Source organism: Panicum virgatum, chromosome 3K, assembly GCF_016808335.1.
Source record: "Panicum virgatum strain AP13 chromosome 3K, P.virgatum_v5, whole genome shotgun sequence".
Lineage (NCBI taxonomy): Eukaryota > Viridiplantae > Streptophyta > Magnoliopsida > Poales > Poaceae > Panicum > Panicum virgatum.
In genome coordinates, this window is record NC_053138.1 from 63,879,531 (window position 1) to 63,901,225 (window position 21,695).

The following is a 21,695-nucleotide window of genomic DNA, read 5'->3' on the forward strand; positions in this document are numbered from 1 at the left end:
GCCTGGTGTGGACGCTCGGTTCGCTGGATGCTCTGCCTTTGGGTATACTGCAACCTCTCAACTTGCACGCACCATGCTGTAGCTCGCCGATACTGCGGTTCTTCTCCATTTCCATCTCTTACTCTGGCTCCCGCGCGGTGTATCACATTTTAAACACAGCCCTAGGAAAACTTTATTTCCCTACAACGTTTCACATATTCTTAGGGAAAAATAACCCTAAAAAATAAGTAGATTCCAGTAGTATCTTCTCTTGTATCTAAATTCTTTCGTATTAATTGAAAGACGGAACTCCTGCTATTGTTTTAAAAAGGAAAGAGTCCGTTTGACCCCCCTGAAGTTATATGCGAGTTTGAAAAACACCCTCAACTTCAAAACCAGAAATGGATGGTCCCCGAACTTCTAAAATCGGGCAAATAACCCCCTAGATGGTTTTCACGGTGGTTTCGCTGATGTGGCGGTCAGCCCCACAAGTCAGTCCTCCCTCTCTCCTCTCCTCTCCTCTCTCCTGCTCTGGTCAGCCGCTGAAGCCTCCCTCCACCGTGCGCGCCGCGGGGCGGCGCCACCCTCCCCTGCTCCCTCCGCCGCGCTCGCTGCGGGGCCGCGTCGTCCTCCTCTGCTCCCTTTGCCGCGGGCGCGGCACTCCCCTGCTTCCTCCGCCGCGGGGCGGCGCCGCCCTCCGCTGCACGCGCTGCGGGGCCGCGCGCCCTCCCCTGCCCCCTCCACCGCGAGTCGTGGGGCCGCGCCTCCCTCTCTTGTCCCGTTCGCCGCGCGCGCCCACCTCTGTTACACCGCCGCCGCCCATCTCTGCCGTTGAGAGCAGTCAGGCTGCTGCCTTGCCTCGCAAGCGCGCGCACCATGTGCGACCTGCCACACCCTTGAGGGCCACCGCCATGGCCAGAGCTCGAGTGTGGCTTGCGAGGCGGCGTGGCTTGGCGGCCCAACGCCTTGTGCAGCGCAGCGTGGGGGTGGGTGGCGGTTGGCGGTGAGGGTTGCAGCGGCAGCGATGGTCGGCGGCGGCGAGTGGTAGCGGCAGAGGTGGGGGTGGCCGGCCGGAGCAGAGATGAGGCCGGCGGCGCTGCCGGGAGGGAGGCAGGGGAGGAGAGAAAGAGAGAGAGGCTGACATGTGGGGCCTACCTACCATGTCAGCAAAAACCACCGTGAAAATCATCCAAGGGGATTATTTGCCCGGTTTCGGAAGTTCGGGGGTTATTTGCCTGGTTTTAGAAGTTCGGGGACCATCCATTTCTAGTTTTAGAGTTGAGAGGGGGTTTTCAAACTCGCACTAAACTTCAGGGGTCAAATGGATTTTTTTTCTTTAAAAAAAATTGTGGTACACGACAGCACATGTGAGTTATGTGGTGCGGAACCGGAAACAACCTCGCATCTGATCCTACACTGCCCCTTGGCATCAAACTTTTGGAATTTGACATTCCCGCGGATTGCTCCGTTCTACGAAACCTTGGTGCTGCTAGCAACTCTGGAAACGCAGGAGGCTATGACACTACGTCAGACTCTGCAGGTCTGCAAACACGAAGCCAGCGCGTGGAGTTGCCGGTTGCCGCTGGGCAAGAGGACGCTGGGAGACCATTGGTGTTCGTTATTTTCTTTGGCGATGTAAACCAATAAAATTGTACTCTGCTACTGTCTGGTCTTTCAGGGCCACCGATAAATGAAAATTAGTCCAGGTACGGTGGGGGATTATCTCCCCCTCCGTTGACACCTCAAAAAAAATAATAACAACTACAACGCAGAAGATTCAAGCACCAAGTACTTCACATGCTTTCTGAAAAAAAAGCTCTTCTATTCCTGTAAGCAAGCCAACAGATGGCTAGCAATCACTTATTCTAGCACACAGTACGTTCTGAGTTTGGGCTCCAACATTCTCAGATCAGGACAACAGACTAGCAGTCTCCCAAAGATTTTATTTTTCAGACACGACTACGGTCTACGGAAGAACGTCGTGCTGATGATGCCTCTAGCCTCTCTACTCGCTGGTAAACTTGTCGAGGTAGGAAAGTATCTCGGAGCTCACTCTCTCGGCCTGCTCTTGCTGCAGGAAATGGTGGCCATCGATAATGGCAACCTCAAGATCCGGAACATTGGACTTGAACCCCCCACTGTTGATGTACTGCTGGGTTCCAAAGGACTGCACACCAATGTCCTTATCACCAGCTATGAACTTTGCAGGCACTGTAATCTTGGCACCATTCCAGGGTGCAAGAAGCCTCCAATTCCTACAGTTACCACATACATGGATGCATGATACAACTAATAAATCGCATACAAGAAGGCAATAAGCAGACACAGAAATAAGATAGTAGTACAAGGTAAGAAAATTACGTCTCAGCCATGCGGTAGTAGTTGAGGGGTCCAGTGAACCCAGACTTCTGAAACTTTTCAGCATACTGGATCAGTTCTTCCTCTGTAATCCAGGGAAGTGGTGAGGGAGACGCCTCCAGAAAGTCTATGATCTCCATCCCAGGAGGAGCAGTGAGGTTGTCTATTTGTATGGAGTAGAACTTTTTTAGGACTGTTGCGACGTCATAACGAGCAAATGCCCTTTCAGCTCTTCCAGGCTCCTGCAAACATGAATATTGATTGAATTTTCAAGCAGAGCGCCATATCCTCGACTTGAAAGGTTTCAAGTGGAGCTGGCAAGCTTGGCTTTGACAAAATTATTGAAATGCTAGGAAGATGAACTGCTGCTTCAATTCTAGACCATAAAGGTAAACCAGGACTCAATCAAACTGAAAATGCCAACTGAAATTTTCCATTCCGATTACGAATTTACAAGAGGTCCGAGGAAGACTTGCATGGATGCCCACCCCTCCCGCGCCGACTCCGGCGATCTCGCGGGCGGCGCCGCCGAACCCACCACCGACTGATCCCTCATGGCGGCGCCCCCCCCCCCCCTCCCCCCCGCGAGCGCAGAAACTTGGGCAGGCTCCGGACCGACACGTTTGGATGCGAGGCCCCCACCTTTCAGTGAGTCATCGTCTTCCTCCTCCCCATCCTGTAGAAACACGACACTTGGAAGCCGATCGGGAGGGGGGCATCTGGATCCTGCGGTTGAACTTGGAGAGGAGGAGATTGAGGAATTTTACGGCCAACTGTGGGCGATCCCTTCCGCAACAAAGCCAGTTAGGGTTCCAGCCAAAGGCTTCCTGGCCTGGATCCGGCGGGATCTCGTGGAGGCGAAGAGCTTCACCATGGACGACTGCTTTCCCGTCAAGAGATCGGATCGGATTGAAGGTATTCCTAAACGCATCAGTTTCTCGAGGGACATTTGGGGAGGAGAGCAACGGCGATTGACATATCTAGAGGCAGTTCGAGGGAAGATGGCGGAGGAGAGGGGAAGATGGGTGTGGCAACCAGAACCTGCGAGGCAACCACCGCCGCGCCCTAACCAGAGACCTCCGCACCCTAACCAGAGACCTCCGCACCGCGATCCCCACCCAATCCGCCACCAGCAACAGAGATTTGGACAACAGGGCCAAGGTGGCCGTCAAGCCCCTCCTGAAGCCCGGCAACCAGGTGTGCTCCCTGGTGGCCGTCAGCCCCAGCCATACCACCTGGGCGCCCCCCTCAACGCAAGCAAAACCAGCAGAAGGAATTGAAGACAAATGGTGATATGCAGCCTGTGATTGATCCCAGGTACCGCACCCTTACTTGCTTCAACTGTGGTGAACCTGGGCACTTTGTTGGTAATTGTGGGAAACCCAGAGTCTGCTTTATGTGTGCTATCCCGGGACACCACATGGATGCATGCCCGAAATGGAGTCAACCTCACCCTGCAGCAGTGTTCTATGGCAGTGCTAGTAGAGGTTTGGGTTTCTACCATGTCAATGTTTCTGAGGAAGGCCCTAGCCAATGGCTGAACTTAACAAACTGTGGTGTGGTGAGAGTTATCTCTGGCCAGATTACTGCCAATGAGCTGGAAAAAGAGCTTGCTGAAATTTTCTGTAAGGAATGGCCCTGGCAGATCAGAGAGCTTGAGACAGGCCAGTTCCTTGTGAGGTTTCCCCCACATAAGAGGGTGGCCGACATTAAGAACTATCCCTCTTTTGGATTAAGGAAACAGGGTGTTCACGTGGAAGTCTTGGAATGGGTTGGTGAGACCATGCACTTTGAAGAGCTGCAAGATGTCTGGGTTTAGATCAGGGGTCTGCCTTCCAAGTGGTGCAGTTGGAGTGCTTTTACTCAAATTACATCTGGCATTGGAATCCTGTTAGAAGTGGATTGGCCTTCAGTTTTCAAAAGCTTCTACGAAGTAGTAAGAGTTAAAATCTCATTCAGAGACCCATTTAAAATCCCTCTTGAGAGGCTCTTTGAGATGAAGAGGAAATTATACAACATATCATTCTCAGTGGAAAGAGAACAGCAGGATCAGAACAACTAAAGGATAGAGGATGATAGGCCTGATGATCCTGACGACAATGATGATGAAGCTGATGACTTAGATGGAGATTCCAATGGGGGAAAAGATATGGATACAGATCCTGACAACCAAAGAGCGCAAACCAAAACAACACCAAAAGAGGCCCCATCAAAATTTGCTACTGATCATACCAAGGCTAAGACTGTGCCACTAAGCGAACCAATGCTGCATGAAACTGAACAACTGGCACAAATGAAGGTGGAAATGACCAGTCATACCAGTGGCCTAGAGACCAACAAGCAAGAAGCTAGCAGGGAGGTACAAGTGGGAGATGAGACAAAAGGGGAGAGTTTGCAGGTGGACACTACCTATGGTGAACACCAAGAACAGGAAGATATCACTGGATGGGAGAAACTGAGGCTGCTGGCAGAGGAAGAATCATCTAGAGAGGATTGTGCTAATCTCTTGAGAGAAATGGAATTGGATGAAGAAGATAGTGAACTTGACTCTGATTTTGAAATCAGTGATGAGCTAACCACAGCTGAAAAGATCCTACTCTACTCCTCTACCAAGAGAAATCTGTTCTCTGACTTGGAGATGTGTGCTGACACACAGGAGACACAAATGGATCAACCACAAGATGCAGTGACCAAGAACAAGAAACAAAGATGGGGACCAGCACCACTATGTGATAAACCAAAACGAGGAAGAGAAGATGGGAGAACCATGTTGCAAAAAGCTATGGACCTGAAGAGCTACAAGAACTTGGGGACATCTAAAAAGCAAGGTAACTCCTTTGCTGTTCTATATAATGAGCATCTTATGCATGTAGCTAAGTCTGCTCATATTTCTCTGGGTGCTGACATCCAACACATGACTGATAATATTGACATTATGAAAAGTGAAGAAGTAAAAAAGTGTGACAATTTTATTATTGATTTTCCTGAAATTGCCTTACCTGTCAATTTGGAATGTGAGCTGGACTACTCCAATGTTTGCAGTAATAAACCTACCTCTTTGGGCCCTGAGCATACTCAGTGTTCCCAAATGAAGGCAGATAAAACCTGGTCACAGGTTGTCCAAGGTGCTATGAAGCACCCCAATAATTCTGATTTTAATCATGATAGGGGCCATGTGGAATGTTAGAGGCCTGAATAAATCAGGCAGATCGGAATGTATCAAAAACTTTATTGACACTAATAAACTAGACTTTGTGGGCTTGCAAGAAACAAAGAAGGCTACCTTTGATGTTTCCTTCTTTAACTACATTAATAGTAGTTTCAGTTGGAACTACTTGCCAGCTGATGGGACTGCTGGTGGCATCTTGGTTGGATTTAGAAACTCTAAATTTGATATTATCTCTTGGGAAATTAATTGCTTTTCTATTAGCACTATAGTTAAAAATACTACTGATCATGTGATCTGGAAGCTGATTATAGTCTATGGCTCTGCTTATGATCATGGTAAACAAGAGTTCATTGATGAACTTCATACTATCCTGTCTGGGTGGGCTGGTCCTATGATCATAGGTGGTGATTTTAATCTGACCAGGGAGGCTGCTGATAAGAACAATGGAAATATTAATTTCCATTGGTCTGACCTTTTTAACAATTGGATTAATCACTGGGGGCTGATGGAGCTGAAAAACCCTACTCGATCTTACACTTGGACTAATAATCAGGACCAGCCAACTATGACTGTCCTGGATAGAGTGTTTATATCCACAAACACTGATGCCCAGTACCCTAATATTAATATTAGGAGTGTTGCTCGGTTAGGTAGTGACCATGTGCCGCTGTTAATTGATTTTGGTGTTGACAATAGGAAGAAACCTTATCTCTTTCGCTTTGAAAAATGGTGGCTAAGTCAGGAGGACCTCTATCATGTGGTAGAGAAATCATGGAACTCACCTAGTAGTCTCTCTGATCCTTTAGAGGTCTGGCAATTCAAAATGAAAAACCTAAGGAGGAAATTAAAAGGCTGGGCTCTTAATATCAATGCTGATATTAAAAGGAAGAAGAAAGCCTTGCTAGAAGAATTTGATCTTCTAGATGTTTTCTCTGAACTCAATCAGTTAACTGATTTAGAGAGGAAAAGAATGGAAGATATCCAAGAGGAATTGGAAGATATTTGGAAGATAGAAGAGACCAAAGCAAAACAAAGATCTAGAGATAGAAACATCAAAGAGGGTGACATGAACACTGCTTACTTCCATGCCATTTGTAACCATAAGGCAAGGAAGAAAACTATTCTCTCCCTTCAGGGGCCTGATGGAATGGTCACTGAAAACAAGGAAATGCTGGGCCTTGTGGTTGATTTTTATAAAAAGCTTTTTGGTTATGAGGAAAAAATTGATATCCATTTAGATGAGAACTTCTGGGAGGAAAGTGATTATATCACTGCTGAGGAGAATAATCTCCTGGAAGCTCCCCTCTCAGAAGAAGAAATCAAGGAAGCTGTTTTTGGGTCATATGCTGATGGAGCCCCAGGACCTGATGGCTTCCCTTTTCTGTTCTACCAAAAATTTTGGGAGGTGATTAAAATAGATCTCATGAATATGGTCAGGAAGTTTGAAGTGGGTGAGCTGGACATTGCTAGACTTAATTACGTAATACTGACCCTGATTCCTAAGGAAGCTGAAGCTACAGAGTTAAAAAAATTCAGTCATATTGCCCTCATTAATTGTAGTCTTAAAATTTTTAGCAAGGCCCTGAATAATAGGTTAATTAAGATTAGTGAGTGTCTCATCTCTCCTAATCAAACAGCCTTTATCAAGGGGAGAATATATTTTGGAGAGCGTGGTAGCTGCCCATGAAATTATTCACGAGATAGCGAGGAAGAAGGATTCTGGAGTTTTTTTGAAGCTGGATTACGAAAAAGCATATGATAGAGTTAATTGGAATTTCCTTGAGGAAGTCTTGAGAACAAGAGGCTTTAGCCCCAAATGGATTGTCTGAATATTAAGTCTTGTTAAAGGAGTTTCTGTTTGCGTTAGACTCAATGATGAAAATAGTAGTTTCTTCACCCCTGGTAAAGGGCTTAGGCAAGATGATCCCTTGTCTCCCCTGCTTTTCAATATTGTGGTGGATGTCTTTACCAAAATGCTTATTAAAGCAGCTAGAGCAAACCTAATCTGAGGGCTTTTGCCTGATGTTTATAAAGGAGGTATCATCAGCCTGCAATATGCTGATGACACTCTCCTACTTGTTTTGAGAATCTCTCAGGAATGAGGATCAATTATGCCAAGTGTGACCTGCTGACCTTAGGTCTGGATGAGAATGAGAACAACAATTTTGCTAGATTGTTTTGCTGCAAAATTGGTTCTTTCCCAATTAAGTACTTGGGGGGTGCCCCTTCATTTCTCTAAGCTTAAGAGAGAAGATATTCAACCTGTGGTGGATAAACTCATTAAAAGAGTGGCTGGCTGGAGAGGCAAACTCCTCTCTAGTGCTGGAAAATTCACCCTTTTGAAATCCTGTCTTGCTAGTATACCTATCTACCTGCTTTCTGTGATTAAGTTCCCAAAATGGGCTATTGAGAGTATTAACTCTCAGATGGGGAATTTTCTATGGAATGATAATGAGGGAAAACATAAGTACCATCTTTCAAATTGGCCTAGTCTGACTCAGGAAAAAGACTATGGAGGCTGGGGGATTCCTGACTTAAGTTCTTTGAATCTCTGCCTCTTAGCCTCAAGGATTAATAGATACCATTTGAATGAGGCTGCAATCTGGAAGAAGATAATTGACTTTAAATATAATTGCAAAAATCCTAATATTTTATGCTGCCCAGAGCTCAATGCCTCTTCCTTTTGGAAAAGAGTTCTGTGGGCCTGTAAAGCTGCCCACATGGGGGTGAGATGGAAAGTTGGTGATGGTAGAACTATTAGGTTCTGGGTGGATACCTGGGTTGGAACTTGCTGTCTAGCAACCCAGTTTTGGGATCTTTACATTTTAGCTGAGCAAAAGAATGTAAGTTTAGCCTCTGTTTGGGATGGCAGAACTTTAAAGATCTCCTTTAGGAGAAGAGTAGAGCCTAGATTAATTAGACTGTGGGAGGAACTAGTCTCCTTAGTTGAGTTGGTCAATTTTGAAACCGATTGTGATTCTATCATTTGGACTTTCCAAGGGAATGGGCAGTTTGCTGTGCATCCCATGTATAAAGCGGTTAGCTTCCGAGGGATTCAACCTGTGCACACACCTGCTGTTTGGCAGCTTAATGTCCCCCTAGAATCCATATCTTTCTCTGGCTGATGGCAAACAATAAAACTCTGACCAGATCAAACTTAGTCAAGAGACAAAATTTAGATGATCTCAGTTGCCTTTTCTGTGCAGAATCTGAGACGGTGCATCATTTATTCTTTGAATGCTGTGTGCCTACAATCATGTGGCTTATCCTCTCTGAAATCTTTGGAAGAAATCTAGGCACTGACTTTGAATCGGTGGCCAGGTAGTGGATCAGTAATAAAAAAATGCTATCATGAACACTTGCTGCGCTGCATTGATGTGGTGCACTTGGAAAATGTGTAATGACCTTTGTTTTCAGGCAAAACAATGGAGAACCCAGAAGGATCTGCTGGCAAAACTGATCAAAACCTTAAAAAATTGGAGAGCTCTGTGCAAAGCTGCAGATTTGCAAGGCCTGGACCAATGCTGGCGTGCAGGCAGCACTGGAGGAGTTCTCTGAAGATGGGAATGTAATGGCTGATCAGTCACCCTACATTGCTCCCTCCGTGTCGGGTGTTGTCTCGCTAGATGCTTAGCTTCTTAAGAGCTGTGAAAACTTTGTGGAGCTTGTGAACTCCTACTTGCTTTCATTTGTACAAACCTGAAACCTTTGCTTTGTTTTCCTAAAATAAAGCGGGAGTGATCCTTTTTTCTAAAAAAAAATTTCCATTCCCCCCAATGTCTGAGCTTAGTTGATCATGTCATGTGATTGTGCGGTTGAACCAGGCGAGAGAAGATGGCATTAGCACCTGGAACTGCGTTATGTAAAAGCCATCGCCAAACGCAGCGAAGACCTCCGTCATCGGCCGAGGGTTTCGAGGGAAGTACGGTACCCCCAATGCGACGACGGTGCGCACCCAGTCTGGCCGGAACAGGTAGAGGTGCCGCGCCACCTGAGCTCCCCAGTCATGTTCGACAACGAAAACCTACGGATGCATCCATGGCGATCGAGCACCACACAAGAGAAGAGATCAATCACTCCTGTCTGTGGTGAGGTGAGGTCAGCCGGAAAGGGGAAAATAAGAAAGGAGGCACCTTTGTGAGTTGGATATGGTCAAGGAGCGCGACGACATCGCCGACGATGTGGAAGATGGAGTAGGCGGCGGGGTCGTCGGGGGCGGAGGATATTGTGAATGTGAATTAATGTGAACACAAAACTAATGTGAATGTGATCTGGGCTAAATTAAAAGCCCACAGTTGTTGACTTGCCATGATTGGGGGCAAGATCAACCTAGAACCAACTAGGTGATGTCCCCCCTGTGTGTAGTGCTATAAAAGAAAGATAAAGCCCCTCAAGAGTGAAGCGATTGCACTCTGAAGCCACTGCCCTAGTTGATCCAATCCTAGCAAGCACTACCAACATAGGGAAGGACATTCCACCCTCTTCTCCGTGCCCTGAACGTGAGCAGAGAAAGCACAGAAGCAAGAAGACTAAGGTATGAGCCTAATCTATACTATGCATGTGGTTCTAATCTGAGCTAGTTGATCCTGCACATCTAACAATGGCACCAGAGCCACCGAGCCTCAAGATTGAACCCACTCAAGTGTTAATTTTATGTAAAATAATCAGTTTATGTTAAAATAAGGTGTTCTTGCCCTTAGTTCATGTTCTGTGCAAGTTATTCATGTCCAATATCATGAGTTATTCATGTTGTTCATCACGATTAGGCTAAGATTATGTCTCTGTCATCCCTAAATTCCTAACTTTTTTGGCCTAATTATGCAAACCGGCCGCACAAGTGAATTAAACACCTAGGCTTCTTCGGTTTATGCATCAAGAAGTGGGGAATTGGATCAATTAAGCTAACCCTAAGACAATCTTTCCAAAATCCACAAAATTCCAAAACCCTAGGTACAGTGCCACCCAAAATCCCCTAAAATCTAAGGACCCTAAACCTAATACCTAAGATAAGGGGCGGAGGAGCTTTACCTTAGGGCCATGGTGGCTGCCGTTGGCGCCGCCGTGGCCGCTGTCTTCAGTACGCGAGCGTGCGCTCAAAAGGGCTTGGCCCCGAGCTGCCTCGCCGTCCTCCGCCCATATGGCTCGCCGCCGGCCTTCTTTGAGGCCACAGCGGGCGCCGACAGACCGGCCAGCGGCCAGATCTGGAGCCTCTCGCCGCCGCCGCAGCTGCAGACCGTGGCTCGGCTGGCGGGTGCCTTAGGGCACCGCCGAGCAGTGCTCAACGGGGATGCGCGCCAGCCACGGCGGCACGCAACCCCGGCGAGCAAGGCTCGATGTCGCCACCAGCTCCACCGGCGAGCGCTGCTCTGCCGAAGCCATCGCCCTCCGCTCGCCTACGGCCGCCACGGGAAGAAGAAAGAGAAGGTGAAGGAGCAAATGAAATTAGGGTTTGGGGCGCGGGCGGCTGAAAGGCGTTTTTGTGCGGCGCGGGCGCAACATCGACCGTCGGATGAAATCCGACGGCGCGCGCATCTTGCGGCTGGAACGGGCCGGCGAGGCAAAGCAGGCCGGCACGGAGGCACGCCTCTTACCCGGCCCAGGCCCAGGTTGTCGGGCCTAGAGCCCGAGAAGGGAGGCGGTTCGGCCAAATGGAACAGGCCGAAATCGGCCCAGCTCGGAAAAGGGGCTTTGGGCCAAATGTCTTTGATGTTTTTCCTAAAAAATTATGAAATAAGTATTGGGCTGCATAGTGATGGGCCGGATGAATTGATGGGCTAAGATAATGCTTTTTATTATTATTATAAATATTATTTCACTTTTAAGTATTATGATTATGATTGTTATTTTATGTTTAAAGATCTTTTATCGTGCCTTAGTAAATTATGACAAGAATAATAAATGCACTTATTATGTGATGAAATTACCTTCTATTCTTTGCTTTATGGAATTGATTTTTATGCATATGATGTGATAATATTATACAAAATTAAGTTTTGTTTTTATTAAGTATTATTTTATGAAATTATTTTAATGAAGTTATGAGTTCTTTGCCCACTAAGAATAATAGGGTCATAGACTAATATAATTCATTCTTTGAGATCAAATAATACACCATTTTGGGCAACAAACATTAATTACTTTGGGGCGCGGGCGGCCGAGCGGTGTTTTTGTGCGGTGCGGGCGCAGCGTCGACCGGCGGATGAAATCCGCGGCGTGCGCGTCTTGCGGCCGGAACGGGCCGGCGGGGCAAAGTGGGCCGGCACGGGAGCACGGCTCTTACCCGGCCCAAGCCCAGGTTGTCGGGCCTAGAGCCCGGGAGGGGAGGCGGTTCGGCCAAATGGGCCAGGCCAAAATCGGCCCAGCTCGGAAAAGGGGCTTTGGGCCAAATGTCTTTGATGTTTTTTCTGAAAAATTATGAAATAAGTATTGGGCTGCATAGTGATGGGCCAGATGAATTGATGGGCTAAGATAATGCTTTTTTATTATTATTATTATAAATATTATTTCACTTTTAAGTATTATGATTATGATTGTTATTTTATGTTTAAAGATCTTTTATCATGCCTTAGTAAATTATGACAAGAATAATAAATGCACTTATTATGTGATGAAATTACCTTATATTCTTTGCTTTATGGAATTGATTTTTATGCATATGATGTGATAATATTATACAAAATTAAGTTTTGTTTTTATTAAGTATTATTTTATGAAATTACTTTAATGAACTTATGAGTTCTTTGCCCACTAAGAATAATAGGGTCATAGACTAATATAATTCATGCTTTGAGATCAAATATTATTTTTTGGGCAATAAAATTAGGTTTTTGAGCCATTTATACTTATTCTCCATAATAAAATTTTTGTCCCTTTTATTTATAATAAATAGTCCAAAATAAAGTAATTAATGTTTGTTGCCCAAAATGGTGTATTATTTGAATAATGCCTTTTATGATAAATGAGTTCTCTAAATTTAATGTTAATGATTAATTTATTCCTAAGAAAAAATAAGTGGCCTCCTATGATTAATCATATGTCAAGATCATGATCAAATCAAAAGAAAATTTAGTTCTGAACTAAAGTATTGGGCTTAAGTATACCTAATGTTAACTTTTCATGGTTATATACCAATCAAAGTTGTGTATAATGGAGTGTCATAATCTAATGCCCATTAATAATAGATTCATGTCCTAAAGCCATGCATATTTAATTAGGTTATTTTCATTAAATAATGTCTCAGATTATATAAAGGTGGCTTGTATTTATCATTCTGGCCAAAGCTGATTGATAAATATCTGTTCACAAAATTTTATTGTTCTAGTCCATTTCTGGCCAAAGCTGATATGGACTAGATCAATAAAAGAAGTACATAGAGACATGTGATTTCAATTAAGTGTGGCTTATATTTGTCATTCTGGCCAAAACTGATTGATGAATATCTGACCACAAAATTTTGCTGCTCTTGTCCATTTCTGGCCAAAGCTGATGTGGACTAGATCAGTAAAAGAAGATTAAAGTCAAGTAAAGTGTGACTTGTATTTGTTATTCCGGCCAAAGCTGATTAATGAATACTTGCTCACAGAATTTTATTGTTCCTATCTACTTCTGGCCAAAGCTGGCGTGGGTTGGATCAATAAAAGAAGTTAATGATATGGGAAAATCTTAATGCATGAATGGCTTTTGGATTTACTTATATAAGGCCACAAAATGATTGATGTATTATTGGGGAATTATGCTAAAGGCAAAATGTTTAAGTAACTATAAGTGAATATTAGCAACAAATGTTTACGCCTCCGCAACTAAGTTCCTCTGATTAAAGCATTCTTGAGACTTAATAATTTTTATGATTATATTTGTAACTTATGGCTATATTCTGACCAAAGCTGTTTATAGCCATGTGTCATTATTTAATTCCCAGATCAATTAAGTTTTAAAGTCTCAAGCATGACCAAAGTTGATTAAATTAATATGTTTATTTTCATGTTATGATCTACTTTGTTTCTGTCTAGAGGTGATACAAAGTAGAATGATTAAGTCTTGTCAAAATTATCAATTAAAGTATCCCTATTGATGATGTTTTGAATTTAGCCATAATTCTATTGGCTATTTTAAGTACCCTCAATAAGAAATATGCCTAGTGCTTATGCACTCATTGTTCATGAGGTCATTGATTATGATTGCGTGCGAAAACACAATAAGCTCCTATTAGAAAAGTCTTGATGATTATGAAAATGATGAGAAACCTAATGGATTTCTTGTCTAATGAAGCAATCTAAAGAAATATATATCTTATGATCAAAGCCAGTAAGTATCTGGGGAGCAGATCCCTCGGTACAATTATGCTATGATTTCTTTGGCAAATAATGGAGAAGTAATTCTCAAAGTCTAGGGATCATAAGAATAAAATTAAGATATAAAGGGTCATTGGGACCTTTTGAGTTCATTTTATCATGTCGCCAATCATAAAGCATTTTGGTTGAAGCTCAAACAAATTTATACTCATAAGAAATTATGAGTATGATGATATTATGGCCTCATGAATATGAAAGTTTTAAGATAAAGCCCTCAAATGTTGAAAGTGGATCGGAGGTTAATGTTAGGCTATTGGAAATTTTTTCCATTAGCATAAAGTTTTCGCATCCGTCATCCCATTAATATGAAATATTTGTTATGAAAGTTCATCGAAATATGACTCTATCGCTTAGTCCATATTTCGAGGGGGAGAGTTGAACTTCCCACTAAGAATAAAAGAAGGAAATACTTTATCAGGTATGTCTATATTTCATTTCTTTAAGTAATTCCTTTACATAATTATGTTGTGAAAGATCATATTATGAAAGATATTAAAATTTAAGACACTTATGTATATGTGGAGATTTTGTATTTAGTATCTTGATTTTGTTACTTAGCTTCCATTATGTTTTAAAAGGAATATAGTTACTAATATTAAATATTTCATTGAATCTAAAGTTTTAGTTAATGACATTAAGAGTTATTAAGAATGAGTGTTTGTTTTAAGACAAAAGTGACTAAAGTATAATTAGATTTATCTTTTAATGCTAATGACCTAAGTTTGCCATCTTTTAATAATAAAGCCTCATATAATTTCCTTCTAACTGAGATATAAGTTTTAAGAATTCTTTCCATCTCATGGAATGGAAGTTTGTAATTTTCTAATACTTATATTAAGTTTCTTCTAATAGAGACAATGCCTAAATATGACTATGAAATGAAATAATGAAAGATACAATTTTATGTTCATTAGATAAGGTTCATGTAAAATAAGGAATTGATTATTATGAAAAAATATATTAAAGAAAAGAAGTTCTTATTATTGCACATTGCTTTGAGGGTATGAGCATTTAGAATGATGAAATAAAGTTCAATAAGAAATTTAGATTAGTCAACGTCTTGTTGGCAATAAGCAATAGGGATATTGTATATTATAAGGAATGAGTTTTATCCTCATGGAATTAAGTTTATTCTTGGTGATGTCCCTTAAGTTATTTGAGTATTAAGATTCACCAAGATTGGTCCAGAAAATGGGAGTATTAGGTATTATCCCCAAAACTATGTTTCTCCCATTAAGGTCAATAAGTTCTCTTATGTTGTGGCAGACATAAGTGATGTATATACCTAAGTTATGATATGCCCTCAAATTTTAAAGTCCGGAATATCTGGCAAACATAAGTCTAGGATTGGACCCCTGGAAAATTGTTCAGAATACACTGTCTATTGGCATAAGTGCTAAAGAAGTTTTGTGCTATAAATATAGCACTAAGGGATTACATGCTCACTTTTAAAAAAGTCTGATAACCACCGTGTTATGAGATGTTCAGACAATAATGTTTCTTAGCAAAGGTGCATTAACGTCCACAAAAGTTGCACCCATGCGGGGGAGCCAATATTTGTGGAATGGCTTCACCCAACTCAAGGCATCATTTAAGATAAAGATTAAGTTGTGACATGTTTTAATCCTAATATTTTCTTAGATATGGGTTTATGTCCCTAATCCATATTATTTTAAGAGAGTAAGAAATTTCTTGAGTAATTTATCCCAGAACTCATTATGTAAAGATTGCAGTTCTATTCGAGTAAATGTCAAAGGGTATTGCCAGACCCAGGACATTGTGAAAGATTGATTTCAAAATATTCCAGAATCAAACATTATATGTTTCAAGGCCTTAATGATGTATTAAGATTTTAAGTTTTACTGCTCAACAAATAAGTATTGAAGATATAAGTGTTGATCATTTTATAAGACTAATGTTGATGCTCAGTATATGTAAGAGTTAAGTACTAAGATATAAGTGTTGAGTATCATAATTTAAGAGGTTTGTCTTACAAAGATTGCCGGCATAAAGATTAAATGGTAGCCTAGTATTCAGGGACAAATCATGATTCTGGAAACATATTTGATTTTTAATTTTGGAAGTGCGCACATAAAGTTCATAAGGATATATGTATGCATATAAAAACAAACTGCACTCTGGGACTATTGTAGCACCATCTCCCCATAAGCCTAAGAGGAATCATTTTGATTTTGAACGGGAACCATGATCACTTAGTCCTGTGGTACTTAATTGACTGCAGTGATTGATTGGTCTGGTGTACCGTCTTTTGAGAAATGAGTACATAAGTTTTGTATAACGATAAAGAATAAGTTTTGGAGCTTCTAAGTTAAAGAAGTTCATTTGATATGAGGTGACATGCTATAGTAACTGGATTTAATGGTATGTGTAATTGACCATTGTAATCTTTTTGTCTTGGTATGTCATTTTGTTGAAAAGTGGACTTGTAAATTTAGTCTCACGATCAAGGGGGAGAATGTTGTGAATGTGAACTAATGTGAATGTGATCTGGGCTAAATTAAAAGCCCACAATTGTTGACTTGCCATGATTAGGGGCAAGATCAATCTAGAACCAACTAGGTGCTGTCCCCCCTGTGTATAGTGCTATAAAAGAAAGGTAAAGCACCTCAAGAGTGAAGTGATTGCACTCTGAAGCCACTGCCCTAGTTAATCCAATCCTAACTAGTACTACCAACATAGGAAAGGACATTCCACCCTCTTCTCCGTGCTCTGAACGTGAAAGCACAGAAGCAAGAAGACTAAGATATGAGCCTAATCTATACTATGTCTGTGGTTCTAATCTGAGCTAGTTGATCCTGCACATCTAAGAGAGGAGTCACCGTAGCCGCGGAGGTCGGGGGCGAGCGCGCGGAACCCGCGGGGGGCGAGCGCGGCCATCTGGTGGCGCCAGGAGAACCAGAGCTCCGGGAAGCCATGGAGGAGAAGCACCGCCGTCCCATCCGCGGGGCCCAGCTCGGCGACGTGGATGGACACGCCGTTGACGTCGGCGTTCCAGTGCCGCACCTCGCCGGCGTCCCTGGTTGGCTGCTTTGCTCCACTCGCCACTCTTGCTTCCTCCGTTTGCTACGCCGCTCAGTCAATGCGCTCACGGTTCACGTTCGAACAAAAGAAACGGCCAAAGATTTGAGAATCTTTTGTCTGACTTCCAACGAAATAAATATTCCAAATATCTTGAATAAATTCTCTTAATGCCATTGAGTTTTTAACTCATCCCTTGAATGCCATCCGATGGCATTGAAAGGATTTTCGTGTGTCTATGACATATGAGTCTAGTGGGGAGGAGTTAAATTTTCGATGTCTTATGAATTTTTTCTCGACACCGCGGAATATCATGTCATACTTTTCAACAACCCAACTACAATTGATCTCAATAGAGAAGTCAACTAGCATCGTATTGATTTGGATCTAAGATTTTAAGTGCGATTAAACTAACACATAATTTTTTTTAACATTGGACTGTAGAGTTGTTGATGTTACCAAAGAGAATCTGGAGACTCCTGTACAAAATGATATGGCTATATTAGATCTTTAGCTTATCCATGAATTAACTTCATATTACACAAAACTGGGGCACTATTTTTTTTCTACAAGCAATCTACGAGTAAGAACAATTTCATTTACTCGTTACAATACAGAGCAGTACTCTAACGGCGACCGCAGCCAGCCATGAGTTCTGCAACCAGAAACTGGTAACATTCTACTGGGGACATATTGAGAGACGCGCACACACCATTGCAGCTTAAACTCAGCGTCAGGTTACATTCCATCTGATTTAAGCACATCCATAAGCACACGGACAGAAAGCTGGAATCTACCAAATCAATGAGCACACAGATAACTGGTGCTGAGTGTGGGGAGTTAGAGCTACCACAGTAGCAGCACCTTCAGGGGGTAAAAATTGGTAGAGGCACATTAGCAAATCACATAGTAAATCTGCATATTCCTTTTGAGCTCGTTTTCAGTTATTCAGGCACGGTACACTCTTGCTTATTCTATATATATATATCATTGGTGGTGATAGTATATTTTCAGACTGACACGTGTGCAACTCATTTACATACCACCACAGCAAGGTAAGACTCGCAGTCCAATAGAGGGGTGCTTAGGAATACGCCTAAATCATCTCATCTCCCCTTGGAAGAGATATATCACGGTAATGAAGGCTGGCAGGCAATGCCAAAGATGCTCGTCATACTGTGTCATCATGGAACCACCATCTGGTCTCCTTCGGCGACCTCCCATTGCGGCAGTTCCTAACATAGCGGTCGTTGTCTGCCGGACGTTGCTGCAACCATATACTATACCTAGTTAGATGATGAATATCAAGTGAGAGCAGGAGTTTTTGATGGAATCAAATGATACGAGTAAGGGTAACCTTTGCTGGCGAACTAGACAACATAGACAGTATACTGATACACACGGAACTCACAGTCATCGCTGGTGACCACGAGTCATACAAGATATCTGCAGATAAGAGAAGCAGCAGGAAGCTGTCATCATTTCACACAAATGGTGCAGTAAACAGTAGCACATGGTATGATGGTCATCACGGCTCTACAACATAATTTTCATTTCATTCACAATCTCAGAAAATTCATGGAAGATGGGTCAGATATTAGCTATTTTATGGAGAGAAGAAAGGCTTACAAAAAACAAGACAGAGTACTAACAACAGAACTTCATACTTTAAAGCATTTTGCAAAGTTGTCAAGGTGATCAACAGAACCAGGTAGATTAAGAAAAGAAGATACTGTATGAGTCAATGGGTAAGATGCTTGCTTTACACGATATCGTAGATTCAGTTCACATCAAATTGGTTGGTTTTAGAAGTACCATACAGTGGGATAGATAGCTCCAATTGCTAAAACATAATTCTCAACTGTTGCAATAGCAATACTGCCACATTACAGCCATGGACAGCAAAGTGATAAACGCTCAACGGCAAAGTGATGGCTGCAATTATGGGCGAGAGGGGGGGAGAGGGAGTTGAATCTATTCAGGACATACCATGAAGAGTGGATGCTTCAGATACGAGTTTACATTCTGGGAAAGCTAAATTATTAGATCTAGACTTGCAATTTATATCAGAAATTAGATAGTAAATGGCACATTCAGCACAGACGGAACTGAGTAAGAATGCCCTATATAAAAAATAAAGAAGTCCATCTGTAAAGCAGTCCTATTTCCCATTTCACATGTAGCCTAGCCCCTTTGCATGTGATGCTTTGAAATAGGATGTGAGGATATCATAGTTTGTTCCCTTTGACTTGCTATTTGAAATAATATATGACACAACCCATGTGAATACATTATGGTTACATGCGAAGAATAATGCCAAAAACAACCTTTCCACACAACTACATGAAGGGTTTCATTTGAATAACTATTGATTTAGTTCCCTAATGTACTGGTATCTGCTTTCATATAAGTAATTGCGAAACCCGAGAAACATAAGAACCAGCCTAAAGTTGTTGAATAGTTATTAGTTAGAAGTAAACTATGGAAGCATTCTTTCAATGATTCATTCTAGCTAAATCTTTGTATCAAGAATTTAAGATGTTTCGTCTGACACCAACTTTCCAAAAAGACTTATTTGTCAAATACCTCTGCAAGTGGCCAACCAACCTAACATGCTTCCTCGCCTAACACATTATCACCTCATATACTCTACCTATATCTGCCATTCATATCCAGGCTCATAACTCAAGCCAGAATATTGGTACTTTGGGGGATAAAGAGATTTAAGGAATTGGTGGTTCTCATTGAACTTTACATTTTTCCTCATTTTTTGAACTCTTCACTTCCTTGAAGGAAATGAAAAAAAACAGTTAGTGTAAAATATAAAGCATGTTTCTGTTGTGCATGCATGCATAGTATAATACTGTCTGACAGATATAATTTTTTCTCCATAAGTTAATGCAAGATAAGATGGATTTTTCCCTAATAAATGGCCAATAAGAGAAAATTATGCAACTAAAATGGAACAGAAAAGGAGGTTCAGCAGCAATTTTCCTACAATAGCAATTGTCACAACCAACCTACAGACAAACAACAATGCGTGAAGTTGTAAAAAAACGTAGCATCTAGACAGCTAAAAGTACTCGATACCAGAGGGAAGACAGTGCATGACATCGTCAAAGATAAATGAGTTATAACTCATGATGTAAGGATAAACAGAAAAGAAGACTCATACCACTACTCTGCTAATGACTAGAGATGCATTGATGGTACTTATAACATCAGCAAGAATGCAAGATAAAGGTACAACCAGACAAGCCACCAGAATCCAGACATTACGAGAAATTTAGAAGGGATAATACAAAACGGCTGCGCAATAGCAAAGTTCACATGTGGCTATCCCATTAAGACCCTCTAGTAACAAAAGGAAATGGTGTGCTGGGGCATCTCAGTCGTGAGCCTACTATAGAACTATAAAAGCACAATTGGTTAAGTTGGCAACTTTCTGCTAACAAATGGAATCTTAGCACCTAACTGACAGCTAGATGGAACATTAGGTCAGGCAAAGAACATTCCCGTAAGGCAACAGCCGCGAAGTTAACCAAAAGCATCAGAGGTGGTGTCCTACACAAATCTTCATGAGAGAAGATGCACAAGAAACAGCTTTTTTTACCTAAGCAGATGTGGCCGTTGCTGTAAATGTGTGGATGCATGGGCGCAGGATTGAGAAAAATGACCTGGAAGCAAAACAAGGTTATCATCCAATAAAATGCAATGGAAGGAACGGAGGAAGAGAGTAGATATAATTAAATTAAGATGCAATCTTTAATGTGACAACCAGACCTGAGGTGCCTCCATGGGATAATGCTCGGGGAAGTCAACCTGCAACTGGTAGGTTTCGCCGGCATATAGGGTGCCTGCCGCTCCGGTAACCTCAATCACCCACCTGTTCAATTATCAAGATAGAATTATACTATTAAGCGAAGTAGTTCAAATCCACCTCCACACATAACGACTGAGATCAAGAAAAACCCCTAGAAATCAAGAACAAAGATCAACAAAAGAAAAAGGTTCTTCAACGGTTGGATCCATCGAACTTGAAGTTTTAAACAAGACCAAACCCGGAATAAACAGGAGGGAAAAAAAGGAAGACATGATAAGTGAGGAATTGCAGGAAGGGGCGCGGCGAGAAAGGCGGCACCTTTGGAGATTATCTGAGACCTTGTGCTTGAACCCGGCGGGGGGGCTGAGCTGCCACTCGGCTAGCTCCTTCTGCAGTCGATTGCAAGCGATCTTGCTCAGCGCCTGCACACGCGGAAAGGGATCGATCGAATTACAGCCGAATCGAGAAGGAAAACCCACCGGCCTGCCGGCGAATCGGACGGATTGGGGGGAGGAGGGAGGGTGCGCCTACCTTTCGGGAAGGAGAGGAGGAGCTCGTCATGGGGGTGGGGGGCTGGGTTCTTGGGGAAGGGAGGGAATCGAATTGTGGAGAAGACGGGAGGAGACCAAGGGGAAGGGGAAGGGAGGCCACGAGGGAGAGAAACCGCAGCGCAGTCGGCAATTTGCCATTCTTTATTTGTGGTTTTTTCTATGTTGGCCCTCTGTGTGAAAACACTTGCAAATGGATCCTGCTGGAACTATTTCCATTGTGGTAAACGGTTGATCCGCACAATATAGGCAGAAAAAGATTTTGCAAAGCAAAAAAAAATGAAGATATTATCTTTCCTAATATTCTCTATGGAGGTCTGGGTTTATAAAGTTATGAAGTCCAGATTTTTCATAACGATCGGCAATAGAGTAATTAGCTAGGAAGTTAGCCATAGCAACGATGGTGGCGGATGGGATGGTAGGCGGTG

The 21,695-nt window shown here is 42.6% G+C and overlaps 2 protein-coding genes across 3 annotated transcripts; both read right to left on the minus strand.

Moving 5' to 3' along the window:
* Window positions 1-1,676: 1,676 nt before the first annotated feature.
* Window positions 1,677-17,073, minus strand: LOC120701166 (epoxide hydrolase A-like). Its single transcript, XM_039985309.1, has 6 exons — window positions 17,029-17,073; window positions 16,693-16,941; window positions 9,640-9,729; window positions 9,354-9,530; window positions 2,341-2,579; window positions 1,677-2,234 (listed from the first exon to the last, which is right to left on the minus strand). The coding sequence occupies exons 1-6, from the start codon at window positions 17,071-17,073 to the stop codon at window positions 1,985-1,987; spliced, it is 1,050 nt and encodes a 349-aa protein (XP_039841243.1). The 3' UTR covers window positions 1,677-1,984.
* A 703-nt stretch (window positions 17,074-17,776) lies between these two features.
* LOC120700257 (ubiquitin-conjugating enzyme 15) lies at window positions 17,777-21,406 on the minus strand. 2 transcript variants are annotated; one of them, XM_039984481.1, is made up of 7 exons: window positions 21,251-21,406; window positions 21,038-21,141; window positions 20,680-20,782; window positions 20,510-20,573; window positions 18,886-18,921; window positions 18,254-18,342; window positions 17,777-18,163 (listed from the first exon to the last, which is right to left on the minus strand). In XM_039984481.1, exons 1-7 carry the CDS (start codon window positions 21,278-21,280, stop codon window positions 18,068-18,070), a joined length of 522 nt encoding a protein of 173 aa, XP_039840415.1. In that variant the 5' UTR covers window positions 21,281-21,406; the 3' UTR covers window positions 17,777-18,067. The 2 variants fall into 2 exon arrangements, with proteins under 2 accessions (XP_039840415.1, XP_039840416.1); XM_039984482.1 differs by lacking the exon at window positions 18,886-18,921 and having other exon boundaries at window positions 21,251-21,405.
* Between the last annotated feature and the right edge of the window lie 289 nt (window positions 21,407-21,695).

Coding starts and splice junctions, on each gene's coding strand:
- LOC120701166 (XM_039985309.1), bottom strand. CDS start 17,073: ATGGCATTAAGAGAATTTATTCAAGATATTTGGAATATTTATTTC. Junction 9,730..16,692: donor ACCTCCGCGGCTACGGTGAC/TCCTCTCTTAGA, acceptor ACATTCACAATA/TCCTCCGCCCCCGACGACCC. Junction 2,235..2,340: donor TACTACCGCATGGCTGAGAC/GTAATTTTCTTA, acceptor TGGTAACTGTAG/GAATTGGAGGCTTCTTGCAC.
- LOC120700257 (XM_039984481.1), bottom strand. CDS start 21,280: ATGACGAGCTCCTCCTCTCCTTCCCGAAAG. Junction 18,922..20,509: donor CAACGGCCACATCTGCTTAG/GTAAAAAAAGCT, acceptor TAGCTTTCCCAG/AATGTAAACTCGTATCTGAA. Junction 18,343..18,885: donor TGAAGCATCCACTCTTCATG/GTATGTCCTGAA, acceptor TCTTATCTGCAG/ATATCTTGTATGACTCGTGG.